A 13,019-nucleotide genomic window follows, 5' to 3' on the forward strand; every position below is an offset into this window, starting at 1 on the left:
TTGATCCAAAACTTTGTGATGATCAACGGGAGCGGTTATCCAGTAAAGGTAATTTTCTTGCAGCAAGCAATAATAAAGTTTATTTTGCTTTTGATGCAGCAACAACTGAAGCTTTGTATGCGAGACATGGTTTATATTTGGTAAATCAACTAGGGTGCAACAAAATTATAATCCAATGTGATTGTATGGAGGTTATAAATGTTCAGAAAGCAGGTGGCTTCACAGCAAGTGCAACAGCTCCAATTATAGAAGATATATGCATCCATGCTACTTCTCTTTATAAGAGCTGAGTATGAGTTTTGTCCTAGGGAGTCTAATTTTGTAGCTCATAATCTAGCAAATGAGTGTGGAACTCAACCAAATGTTTGGTTTGAGTTTCCTCTGAGTTTTATTGTTGCGAGTTTAATTGAAGATGTAAGTGTGCTTTAGTTAATAAACAGGAGAGTCCAAAAAACAACATATTATAGATGAATATGATAAAATTAAATTAATTTTTCAGATATTGATATATTTTCTTATAAACTTGATCAAACTTAATATAGTAGTTTGACTTTAGACAATTAAAACTTCAATTATTTTGAAGCACACTGAGTAGGTAGCATTGGGAGTACCAAAATGCAACCAACCAGGAGAGAAAAAATATGCTTTAAGGTATTGGCCCTTCTCATATCCAAAGACTAGCTTAATAGGAAGAGGCACTATTACCATTATAGAGCATTCTTTTCTGGGCAGGGTGTTTCTGCACCTAGGTGCATCTGCACCATTTATTTGAAATGCATTTTAAACATATTTTAAAATGTTAAAAAATATATAAAAAAAATCATGTGTATCCCGACATGTTACATGCTTAGAAAGTTGTTTCAGCAAAACCCGATATGTTTTGTGCCCCTGTGTAAAAAAGACAACATTTTTGTGATAAAATAGTCTATTTCTCTAGACATTTTTTGTCTTTTACACAGGGCATAAAATTGTCGATTTTATGTGAAACTTTACGTGCGAACATGTCCCTCTAAATATGAAACTTTTTCTAATTTTTTTTTAGTATACAATCATTGTAAAACCACCTTTGTAGTTATCTGCTCACCTAAAGATAGAACGATCATTTTTTGTGCGTTGGTGAACCTAGGCTTAGCCCATGGATTGATTTGAACGGTAGATGTATAGGGGCAAGGCACGGTGTGACTCGTTCACAGCAAGGCACTGGATCTCTGTCCGCTGAGTTCGAGTGCTAGCACTTGCCTTTTGTACACATCTAAATATTTTCTATTTGAATTGCTTGGAGGTCCGTTTAAACACTCAAGTTTTTTTTCCATTTTCTTGTGTGTTGCTTGCAACTAAGATTTACCACTCATATCTTGATGTAAAATTTATGCACCATTTGGATAAAAGTCCACAGACCCCTTATATGGAAAAAGTTACATAAAAGGTACTTTTGATAAATCTTAATAATAAAAAAGTGAAAACACATTATTCAAACGTAACTTTTTTTTGTCTCCGGTCTAAATTAATTGACAAAGATTTGATCTAGATGCGTATATATCTACATGCTTGCTCAATTAAGACAAAATCTGCGCCATTTATTTTAGACCGAGGAAATACAACGGGTGTGGCCAAATTTCTAAAACCACGCGTATATAGGGCACATATAAAACTTTCGTGCGATACCCTAACAGGGTAAAAACCACGCGTGATCAGAATCAGAGACAAAGGCGGCGGCGAGGTCCCGCAGTCGCGGCGGCCGGCGAGTCCTACTTGAGTCCGGACGGACACGGATTCTCCTGAAAAAAGGGCTACCTTCCAATCGAAGCAGTAACAACGACGGACAAATCTCCCTCTCGAAGACTCTGTCTCTCTTGTCGCTGGCGGCTGGCGGCTGACGGAGACATTGCTTGCTAGCAACCTCGATCGATCCTTCGCCGCCCATCTCCTACTTTCCTTCGGACTCACGCCAAACTGGTTCGTAACAGACTGATCACGAATCGTGCATTCCCATGTCTAATATCCGCCTACTAGTTGCTGTTAATTAATTACGATTAATTGGGGATCATGTTTCTTTATTCGATTGATTTTCCTCATGCGCTTTTGGATTTGCTGTTTCGCTCCAGTTACATACTAGGGGGAGTTCAATTCATCGATGGAATGGATTATTCATCTCATCCAATTTCGTTGTCTTCTGTTGCAGGAAACAAACCGAGTTGTTACGCAACAAGAAACTACTACAGGAGTTTGGTACTGAATAGCGAAACTGGAAAGGGACATCGCGACGCGCATGAACTAGATTAAGATGCATCCGAGGAATCACAGAAGCCAATCAGCCCGCCCCAGGGGACGGAATTCTGCGCCGTGGGGAGTAGTGCCAGCCGAGACCCTCCTCGATCCCACAGAAGAGCCAAGCAGGTCCGAGAACGATGGCAGCGGCGGCTCGAGGAAGAGGACGAGATCCGACCAGGGACGCTGCAGCACGCCACCGTGCCGTGCGTCTACACGGACAAAGAAGAAGCCAAGAAGGTATAGTTCGGAAGAAGTAGAAACAGAGTTCCGTGGATGCCTGGACCCCAAGAACCGTGGGAGACGCTCCGTCCGGCCTAGGGGCAACAAGCCTGCTGGCACGTCATGGGCAATGTCGCTGGATGGGTTTCTGAATCTTGGAACGGCTGCAAGCAGCACGCTTCAGAGTGGTGGCTCGGAGAAGATGGAGTCGACTCCTAGAGACGCAGACGCGGCTAAGGTTGAGGAGAACCGCGGTGCGGCTATTGAGCAGGGCAATGGAGCAGGTGCGAACTGTGCTGACAAGCAGCTCAGTGTAGCAGCTGATAGTATTACTTCACTTGATACAAAGGGCAGGAATCATGGAGGTGATAATGTTGCAGCTGAGCTCAAGGTGAGCAATGGTACATATGCAAACTCTGTTGTGCAGACCATTGTCCCTGCAACAGATACTTTACCTCACCTCAAGGAGAGCAACCGTCCCGGTGCCGACGCACTTCATAGGACTGCCGTTCAAACAAATAATGACTTTGATCCCCTGAAACTGAAAGACAGAGCAAACGATGCAGCAGGTTTTGACTCCAAAACAGTTTCAGGCCTGGTTCTAGAGAATGGGAACGTTGAGTTTGATCTTTCAAGTGCAGAATCTGCTCTGGCGTCCCTCTATGGAGAATCTGACAGAGACACGTGCATCGAGTTCGCCGTCAAGATCCTAATGAACGAAACACCCTTGCCAAAGGAGGCTGTAGAAATCCAAGAATTCTTTGCAGAAAAGATCCACTGCGAGAAGAGAGCGATGAGGCAAAGGCAAGAAGGACCGAATAAAAGCTGCTCTGTTTGGGCAAACTTTCAAAGTGATAAGTTGCAGTTGGCATCCAGATGCTAGCAATCCTGATTCAAGCATCTCATGATGTTTAGGCGTACTGTTAATCTGATGATATACCTCAACTATGGTTATTGATTGGTAGCATATTATTTCCCTTCCCAGATTGGGACTTTGGGGTGTGCGACAGTGTATACTTTTTTCAAATTTCTGAATTCTCATGTTTTTGCTGATGCCAAGAAGACATCGAGCTGCTGAGAAATGGGTTTGTTTGCTTAGCTAGCTGCCCAGACGGTGGCCTTTCTTTCGGACTCAACAACCCGATCAACAGACAAGACAGATGGATTAACGGAACAGAGCATGCAGTACAATTCCATTCGCAATTTTATTCAGCGTGCTCTGAACCAAAAGACACTGCTATATTCTCGCTCGCTTCAGGTCAAGCATCACAAGCTGCATAACTTTACTTTCTTCTCATACATGCATACATCTCTTCAGTCTCTAGTTTCTGGTAGCTGTGCCTGATCGTCGATCTAATCTGGAGCAACCCTCACCGGCCGACCGGCGTCAGGATGAAGAGCTTGCACGAGTGTGGCCCGACCTCCGCCGTCAGCATGCCGGCGATCCTCCCTGGGAGCGTCTCGTGCTGCATATATCGACCCAGAAACAGACCAGTCAAAATGGAAACCACACCGGAAAGCCATTTCATCTGTAACCTAAGCAGGAAAATTAGCAGCGATCGAGCAAGAATGTGGGTTCATATATTGACCTTCCAGACGTCCCTCGCCTCAGCGGCCACACCTCGCCGGATCCCGACGTCGGCCCATGTCGCGGTGATCGACCGTCTGGTTGTAGCCCCTCGGTTCAGCAGCAGCACCGCCTTCCTGTGTCCCGAGAGCCGCCCTGCCCATACCTGCAGAAACAAGAACGCCATGGAACGAAATTTGACTCAGAAAAAACGGATTCATTTTTTTGCTGCACAAGAGTAGACTTTTCTTGAAGTGAATTTTTTTTCCCGGTGAGCTGCTAAAATCCTGTACCTCGATTTCATTGTCATACTTCCTCACTCTCCTTCCCTGGATACCAAAACGATCTGCGAGCGCCACATTTTCCGTTCATAAGGAATTCATGTCAGATGATTCTAAGTGCCTAAGCAACATAATCTGCTTGGAATGGCCAGGTCGAACACTTGTTCTGACCTTGGTTAATCGCGATGACTTCTGGATTTGATAATATCGCCAAAGTATCCTTGGAGATGCTCGTCACATCACAGCCGATTATCAAAGGAGCCTGTAGAACGGTACACGAAAAACTGGTGAACAATCTGAACAAGAATAGTAGTCGTTACGTTTGAACTAGTACAGTATTATTTATTCAGTGACGTCAGTTCTTAACTATTGGCAAGGTAGTACCTTGGCAATGGCCCACAAGCTGAAGTGTACGATGTACTCGTCGTGTGTCAACCCACCATTGCCGACCTCGAGCATATCAGGATCTGTACGAGTGACAACGACAGTGAGTGATCGGGCATTACGATGATCGCATCGAAATCACGATGTTTGGGTGTGATCCACTAACCGTTCCAGCCTCCTGGCTTTGCGTACTTGGCGTAGGCGTCGTTCTGATCGATGTTATTCAGTATGCTGTTTAGTCGTGCAAGCACCAAGTAAGAAAGTTTGCACAAAGTAGCGATTTTCACCGGTGTATCGGATTCCGATCTACTGTTACCTTGTCCATGTGTCGTTGATGTCGCCGGTTGTCCTCCAGCTGTTCCCGTATGAGCCACCCCATGTTACCACGTCCATGTAGCCCCTAAGATGAAACAGCAATTAAATGGCACATAGTATCAAACAGCTACGGTAATTTTTATGTTTCATCAGTACCCAAAAGGAACATATATGGTTATGAACTTCATATGTCACCATACCATTCACAAAGTGAGTAGAAGATGGGACGGCCGGAGTTCCTCAATGCGTGAGACATTCTGGGAAATCTGCGGTCAATGTCCCAAGTTCAAAACATAGCTGGAAGCCAAGCGGTGAAATCTTATTTACGGCATAGCTGACGAAATGATTTTACCTGACAAGCTCGTTTGAGTCATCACGGTAACAGTTGTCGTACTTCAAGTAATCCACACCCTGTGTAAGGGGAACAAAATCTCGGCATTTATCCCCAAAGATCTTTTCTTTGAAAAAAGAATATTCGGTGATCGATCTAGATGACTGATTCTTTTTACTGTGGTTCCAGAAGTTACCCATGAGGCAAATGTCTTAGCGTCGGTGTCCTCGTGACCCAGGGATCCTGGCATCCTGTTGCTGCAAGTTCTCGTCCTGAACATTGCAAAAGAAATTCCCCAAGCAGTGTGTGTGTGTTAATCTTCGAATGAACTAGTGAAGAACTGCAGATCCAGAACAACACTTACCCGGCTGAAGAGTACAAGCCTAGCTTAAGTCCCTTGCTGTGCACATAGTCTGCGAGGGCCTTAATACCCGACGGAAACTTCTCTGGATTAGCAGCCATGTAACCCTAACGATCAATCAGCCAGCGTCATCAGTTATATATACTGTACCGTATTTGAGAGAGAACGCCGGGGCATAACATTCAGGGAAGAACAGGTGTACCTCTTTGGTCCGTTGGTTATCTGCCCAGCAATCATCTGAAGGTAGTAGCAAAAAATGTCAGCGAGGCTCTCTGGCTGACACCTACTAATTACTATGCTTGATCACATACAAAGAAATACCACATGTGTGTACCTACTTACCCAGGTTGACGTATGTGTACCCTGCGCTTGTGAGGCCGGATGAGACGAGCGCATCAACTGTTCCCCAAATGCAGATTATGAAACAAGATTTGTCGCTTTATCCAAGAATGCGATGTGCATACTATAAGGGTTGTCCTTAATCAAGAGATGATTTGGTTGGAGTGGTCTTACCGGTGCTCCTGATGACCGTCTCGTTGATGTCGCAGCCGAAATGGTTCCAGCTGTTCCATCTGACACAGATCAAACGGGCGCAAATTCAGCATCAGCAAGGACGATGACTATTTCTGTCGGTGGAGAAATAGATGGCCAGCCGGATGAGTTCTCACCCCATCTGTGGCGTCCGCGCGAGCCCGTTGTCGACGAGGAGGCGGCGGGAGGTGCCGCCGCCCGTCACGGCGCCGTCGGCGACGAGGCTGCAGCCGATTAGCGCGACGGCGAGTGGCAGGAGAGCAGCGCCGCAACGATTGATCTCCGCCATTGTTTCGTTCCCAGCTGTCCCTCCCTACGTGTGCAACTGACAATGGTGACTGGAGCTCCTCGTCCTGGTTGTTATGCAGACCAAGACAGAGCGTGATGCGATTTATGTGGCTTCCTGTCCAGCGCGTGTGACGTGGCCGCCAGCTCCGCTTTATGTTCTGGGCTTGTCACGCTACCCGCACACGTAGCGTCTGTTCCGCACTGTGTGTCTCGTTGGGTTGGCTCCATCAAAGCCCAGCCAGATCCACCGGGGGAAAGCTCACCGGAATTTACTTATTTTTGGATGATTTTCGTGTGAAACAAGACGGGAAAAGGAATCAAAATCATGCACACACAGATGGTAAGATGATAACTGCAGATTGCAGATTTTAGCAATGGAGGCCGCGAGTGGCTTTTCCTGCATTGCTAGCTGTCCAGTACACATTTGGTGGATACAGATAAGTTCACCCGGCACACAAACAATATAGCAGAACAGAATTATCAGCCAGCTTACAGCGACACATTTTTGGGTGTGCTACAACACCTAGCGTTGAGGTGTACTAGTACCAATGTACCATAGGCCTTAAATTCAACGTTTAATTCTAGAAATATTCAAAATATAATGATACATATATATATATATATACTGGTATATCATAAACTTTTTGATTCAAACTCAACGCAAAAACTCTGATGGCCATGGCAAAGTGCACGCTCCGGACACGTGTGTGGCTCACGGATTGCCGGCCCGATCTGCTCCCTGCGGCCATTGATGAGTTATTCATGGTAAAGAAAAAATAACACCACTATTGCACGAAAACTTCGAAGTGTGCCCGAGCTTGGTTGCTCCTTTTATCCCACCCTTGTCAAGCCGTTCATTTCTTACAGTGATGTCAGATCTCGTTTAGTATATGGTTCTGTAGAGAACGCGCTGCTAGCGCGGTGGTAGCGAAAGGCAGTGGCCTAACTACCCGTCCTGGGTTCGATCCCTGCTGGGACGAATTTTGGATGTCTCACCAGGAACACTGTTCCACAATAAAATCCCCTCCACACATATGTGCCACAACTACTAGCTCCTAGGGACACCCAAATTATGTGTGCTGTGTGTATAGTTCTAGGGTCTAACTTGTGCACTAGTGGTGTGCGTGTGTGTGGTGTGAGTGTGGTGTTGAGTTAGTGCATAAGTTCGAGATCTTCATTTGAATACGATGAGGGGTCTCAAAAAAAAAAAAAAAAAGTATATGGTTCTGTAAATAGGGACATGAATACACAGCCGTGAGGCCCCCAACCACCTTACTCGTATGCATCCTACCACAAGGAGATCCAAAAGCTGCCAGCCTTGATATCTACCGGACAACCACCTAGGGTGTGAAATAAATGCAAGACGTTGTCAAGAGGTTCGTTTCTAAATCCTAGTACCCCTTCCGTTTTTATATGTAAGACCACTTTGTATTTTCAGCCAAAATTTTGACCAATAACTTAATCAATAAAATGCTACTCCCTCCGTTTTTATTTAGTTTGCATTTTAGGTTTAGTCAAAGTAAAACTTTATCAAATTTAATCATGAATATAGAAAAATAGCAACAACCATCATATCAAATGTATATAATATGAAAGTAGAATTGTTGACGATTCTAATAATATAGATTTTATTTTATAGGTGTTAATATTTCTTCCTAAATATTTAGTCAAACTTTATTAAATTTGACTTTGACTAAACTCATAACGTGGTCTAATTGTGAATGGAGGGAGCAAGCTATATGATACCAAAAGCATATTGTCGGAAACATCTTTTGAATAGAAATTAAATGGTGTAATTTTGATGACATATAACTCATATTTTGTTGATCAATTTGTTAGTTAAAGTTATACCTTAAAAATATGTAGTGCCTATATTTTAGGACCGGTGGAGTACATATCACTACTCCTCTTCCTCCAAAGAATATCTTCAGGCAAACAAAATTAGACAATTAGTACAAAATAGTCCCTCTCCGATCCATAATAAGTGACGGAGATTTAGTACTAAGTTATTATAATTTTTGTACTAAGTTCCCGACACTTATTATGGATCAGAGGGTAGATATTTACCTTTTCAACCAACAATCCTCATAATTAAGGAAAAAAATTAGAGTTATGTTCACACGTTATCGTATTATTCTAGAAACTACAGGTCAGTAGCAAACTAAACAGTAAAGTGTATGTTTGCTGCATACATTCCAATCAGACGTGTCTGCAATTCAAATGGGTATCGATAAAAAAATGTTCATATGACATGCCTAAATTATAAAAATCAAGACAGTTAAGTTCGCAAAAGTATCGGTCTAATTAATATTATCCATGTACATACTATCTTTACATTCTTTCAAAACAATTTTTGTAAATCTACAAGTTAAATTTTGCACGATACTAGTTGTTGAAATCAATAACAAGCGAACCGGTATGTGTTATGCGATTAACCATGCCAATTATAGCAATATTAAACATGCATTGAATCAACAACACAAAACTTTTAACAAAACCGCATAATATTAGAACAGATTTTCGCTAATAAATTATTTGTAACTCCTCAAAATAGGATTTCTCTCCCACTTTATAAATAAAGCCGCAATGGCCGAATTGATACAAGGTGGGGAGAAGATCAAAGCCCCCAAGAGGTAACAATGCACTTTGCCGCCGCCGTCGAGACCGTGAGGTCTGGGTTTTCACCCGGAGAGGTACCACGGGGAGGATACCCACCACAGCACCCCCAAGATGGTTACGACACCCATAGACAACACCAGCATTGGCATCGAGGCGTTGTGCTTTCGCTCGGAAGCATCCTCACACCACGCCCGAGAACTCAGCTGCCCGCTGCCCCCGAGATAGGTTTTCGAATCGCGATCTGGGAGCTGGCAAAGTCGAAATGATGCCAACACCAAGATCCCCCATCGCCCGCTCCACGCCATCCCCATGATGGAAGAGTGGGACCACCCGCCGTCGCCACGAGCACGCCCAGGGGCGCGCCGTCTCTATGCCGATGTCGGAGCTCCGCGCCGCCACGCCCGACACCCAGCGCGGCGCCCTCACCGGCAGCGGACGGCCCGCGCCGCCAGCACCGCGCAAGGGAGAGGGAGGCCCGGCGACGCCCTCTAACGGTGGCGAGGGGAGGGGAGGTGAGAGGAAGGGTGTTGAGGGGCGCCGCCAAGGGGCTCTCGGTCGCAGGCGAGCGCGACGCGAGAGCTAGGGTTTCTTACTAGCAGGAGCATGTGTCCTACAACTATATTCAATTTATCTCAAACTTCATATATTCTGTTCTGGTTGATTAATAAAGCACATACGTTCTCTTAAAAAAAATACCAAATGACCGGGTTGTGCCCTTAATCACCGGTCCAGGATGTGTCAAACGAGATTCAAGCTCGTGGTACACGTCTGGCCAGCTGCACAGACCAGACCAAATTTAATTCCTGTACCACCTGTCCAGCAGTTACATTAAATTTTCTACGCTTCACCTCCTCCATATACGCATGTATTGCAATGTATATTGATACTCAAACAATTGTTAAAGACTAGCATTAATTGCCCAAGAAGTCACCACAGCCACACACTTTATCGTGAGCAAACGAGCCCGAGCGCCATTCGTCCGCCCTCCACTATTGCACAATATCTATGTACCATATCATAAAGTTTAGACCCAAACTCAACACACAAATTCTGAGAGAAAAAATGAAGGTGAATCCGTCTGTAAATAGTACCATTTGTCCAAATTTAGTTGCTAGTAGTCAGACTTGTTCCTTCTTTATTTTTGTGCATTCATTCGTACATCCCAAAATTTTGGTAGATATGAATCCGGGTTGTGCCATGAATCAATGCCTGGTTTCTCCTCAAATTATACACACATTTTTACCAACCTAGCCACTAAATTTTTTTAAAACATTATTATTTTGTTAGTGTGTTGATTGAGATTAATTAGTTAACGGAAATACTTTTGTACACCCACGCATGGGTGTGGGTGTTTCCGTCACCATTCATTTATTCCTCGAGATTCGTGCCCCCATGCCTTCCAACATTGGCATAAATTACCATAGTATATGAAAAGATTCCTTTCTCTCTCCTCTTTTTATCCGAATGTCAAAGCACAATCAACGGTGACGGAAACACCCACACCCATGCGTGGGTGTACAAAATCCACTCTAGTTAGTTAATCCATTAGCTACGCTAGTACCAATCTTCCATCTCCATAAAAAAAGTGCCAACTTACCTTCCGCTGCTAACCAAGTAGCCCGATGGTACCCATGCTCGTGGTGTTTTAATTTCTCGTCTTCTCTCACTCTTCTTCAATACGAAGTAAGATTGCATCGCGTCCTAGTCCATATCGAAGTTGTTGGAAATGACCAACTATCATTCATAGAGGATCAAAGACAAATACATGTACAGCTGTGACGAAGGCCTACTTCTTCAACAGGGAGGTTCAAAGGCCAATACATGTACATCTATAGCAAAGTGCAGTACAATGAAAATACACATGTATATATATAAAATAAAGAGGGCTATACATCTCTAGCACCTCACTTAAACCCATGGTGGATAAACAACACCGAGTTTGGAGAGAAAAAACACATTATACGCCCTTCGTGAACAAATCCGCCTATTTTAAATCACAAAGCACATACTAAAGAGCGAGAACCTGATCATGCACATCATTATGTGCAAATGAGACATCAACACGCATCTGCTAGGTGATCCTTCACCAGGTCACACGCAATACTGACGGCATCTGTACTATCTGATAAGAGAGGAGTCGGTGTGGTAGCAGAAAAACCAAAAATTCTCCATTAACCAGCGTAACCAAATCCCTTCCGCTGTCAATAGAGTCATAGCTCACAGCTAAGCCTATGCACACAAACGGGATACCACTGTCTATTTCTTCATCTTCCAAGTAAGACAGAACCATCAATTAACACAAAGTAGCATCAAAGTAGGTCTGAAGATGTAAGCAGTTAGAACAGGGAAAGAAGAGTTGTCCAGAGATCATGTGAAAGAGCATTTCATGATCTCTAATATTTTGTGTGTTTGATGACAACATCGGTGATCGTTTAATATGTTGCTAAGTGTTACAGAGAAATTACGTAACTGTTTATCGACGGGTAGTCCCCGAGAAGAAAATATGAAAGTCACCATTTTTCCATGCATGTGCCAAATTTGGGTGGCACTGCCGCCGTTCACGGCGGCACTGCCCCTGATCTGGGCGGTACTACCGCCAAGGCTGGCGGCAGTGCCTCTGCCCCTGGCGGCACTTGAGCTCGGACAGTCCTGCTGGCGGTACTACCGCCGGTGCGGTCGGCACTTCCGCTGGAACTAGCGGCACCGCCACTGGTTCTGACGGCACAGTCGTCCGTGGTCATCTGCATCGAGCAGGCTCTGGACTTCCTGCCAGGAATGGTACTGCCACTCGTCCTCGGCGGTAGTGCCGCTGAAGATGCTCCAACGGTCAGCTGCTGGGTGGTATAAATAGGACCTTTCCCCTACCTTGGAAAGTTGCTCAAACCCTCAAGTCTTCTTCACCATTGCTGAGCCACCAAGAACTCGAAAATCATCAGATCTCCTCCCTCAACCACCCAAATCTCTTGAGCTTTGGAGAATAGAGAATACCCCGTTCTACATCTTCACCGAAGCGATTTGCATTTCCCCCTCACTTGCTTGAGGGCCCCTTTGCTAGTGTTCCATTTGGAAACCCTAGTTGTTTGGTTGTTGTTGTTGTTGTTGTTATTGTTATTGTTGTTGTTTCCCCTCTCTCGCTTGAGGGCCCCTTTGCTAGTGTTCCATTTGGAAACCCTAGTTGTTTGGTTGTTGCTGGTGCTACTGTTGTTGTTGTTGTTGTTGTTGCTCCACTCTCGGTTACCTCTATCCTTGATTGCATTATTATATCTTGTCTAGCTATATCTTGCTTAGTTGTATACCTTGTCATCTAGGTAAATTCACATAGTTGCATATCTAGATAATTTACCTTTGTGTCAAGCCTAAATTGAAGAAAGAACTAAAATTGGGTAGCACCTAATTACCCCCCCCCCCCTCTAGGTGCGGCATACGATCCTTTCAATTGGTATCAGAACCTCGGCTCTTATTTCGGGCTTAACCTCCTAAGAGTATGTCAGACGATGTGAATCCGAAAGAGGTCGCAAAGCCGGCTTCCATGGAAGATCTCAAGTTGATGGAAACATCCTTGAGATCCTCCATGGAATCTAATAAAACCGGACCCTTTCGTCATTCCCGTCACAGAGGAAAATGATAAGGACTCTTTAGTAGTGGGAGATGCTTCGGGCTCACCCTCTACTACAAAGCCCTTGGATGGTGAACACTTAGACAAAATTAAAAGCCCTATTACTACTCCTAAAGCGGGTGTTGGTGAGAGCTACAATGTCGTTCCTCCTCCTTTTCGCTCTCCCGATATCCCGGTTCCCCACCCTCATATAAACAATAGGGGTGATGCACCTAAGTTTAATGTTGAAGATTTTA

General features: G+C 44.4%; 2 protein-coding genes across 2 annotated transcripts; one reads left to right on the top strand and one right to left on the bottom strand.

The window, feature by feature from the left end:
• Positions 1 to 1,644: 1,644 nt before the first annotated feature.
• Positions 1,645 to 3,526, top strand: LOC127333587 (uncharacterized). The gene is made up of 2 exons (XM_051359964.2): positions 1,645 to 1,956; positions 2,183 to 3,526. Exon 2 carries the CDS (start codon positions 2,285 to 2,287, stop codon positions 3,371 to 3,373), a length of 1,089 nt encoding a protein of 362 aa, XP_051215924.1. The 5' UTR covers positions 1,645 to 1,956; positions 2,183 to 2,284; the 3' UTR covers positions 3,374 to 3,526.
• A 129-nt stretch (positions 3,527 to 3,655) lies between these two features.
• Positions 3,656 to 6,613, bottom strand: LOC127333586 (alpha-galactosidase). The gene is made up of 15 exons (XM_051359963.2): positions 6,398 to 6,613; positions 6,243 to 6,301; positions 6,072 to 6,128; positions 5,932 to 5,966; positions 5,733 to 5,836; positions 5,565 to 5,640; positions 5,390 to 5,448; positions 5,238 to 5,303; positions 5,039 to 5,122; positions 4,889 to 4,953; positions 4,723 to 4,805; positions 4,510 to 4,600; positions 4,351 to 4,403; positions 4,080 to 4,223; positions 3,656 to 3,956 (listed from the first exon to the last, which is right to left on the bottom strand). The coding sequence occupies exons 1-15, from the start codon at positions 6,547 to 6,549 to the stop codon at positions 3,861 to 3,863; spliced, it is 1,224 nt and encodes a 407-aa protein (XP_051215923.1). The 5' UTR covers positions 6,550 to 6,613; the 3' UTR covers positions 3,656 to 3,860.
• Positions 6,614 to 13,019: the final 6,406 nt, after the last annotated feature.

Source organism: Lolium perenne, chromosome 2, assembly GCF_019359855.2.
Source record: "Lolium perenne isolate Kyuss_39 chromosome 2, Kyuss_2.0, whole genome shotgun sequence".
NCBI classification, from domain to species: Eukaryota; Viridiplantae; Streptophyta; class Magnoliopsida; order Poales; family Poaceae; genus Lolium; species Lolium perenne.

Excerpts from the sequence above, each read along its gene's own strand:
- LOC127333586 (XM_051359963.2), bottom strand. The coding sequence starts at position 6,549 with ATGGCGGAGATCAATCGTTGCGGCGCTGCTCTCCTGCCACTCGCCGTC. Across the intron at positions 5,837-5,931 it reads ATAACCAACGGACCAAAGAG|GGTTACATGGCTGCTAATCC; the intron begins GTACACCTGTTC and ends ATTGATCGTTAG. Across the intron at positions 4,224-4,350 it reads AGTATGACAATGAAATCGAG|GTATGGGCAGGGCGGCTCTC; the intron begins GTACAGGATTTT and ends TTGTTTCTGCAG.
- LOC127333587 (XM_051359964.2), top strand. The coding sequence starts at position 2,285 with ATGCATCCGAGGAATCACAGAAGCCAATCAGCCCGCCCCAGGGGACGG.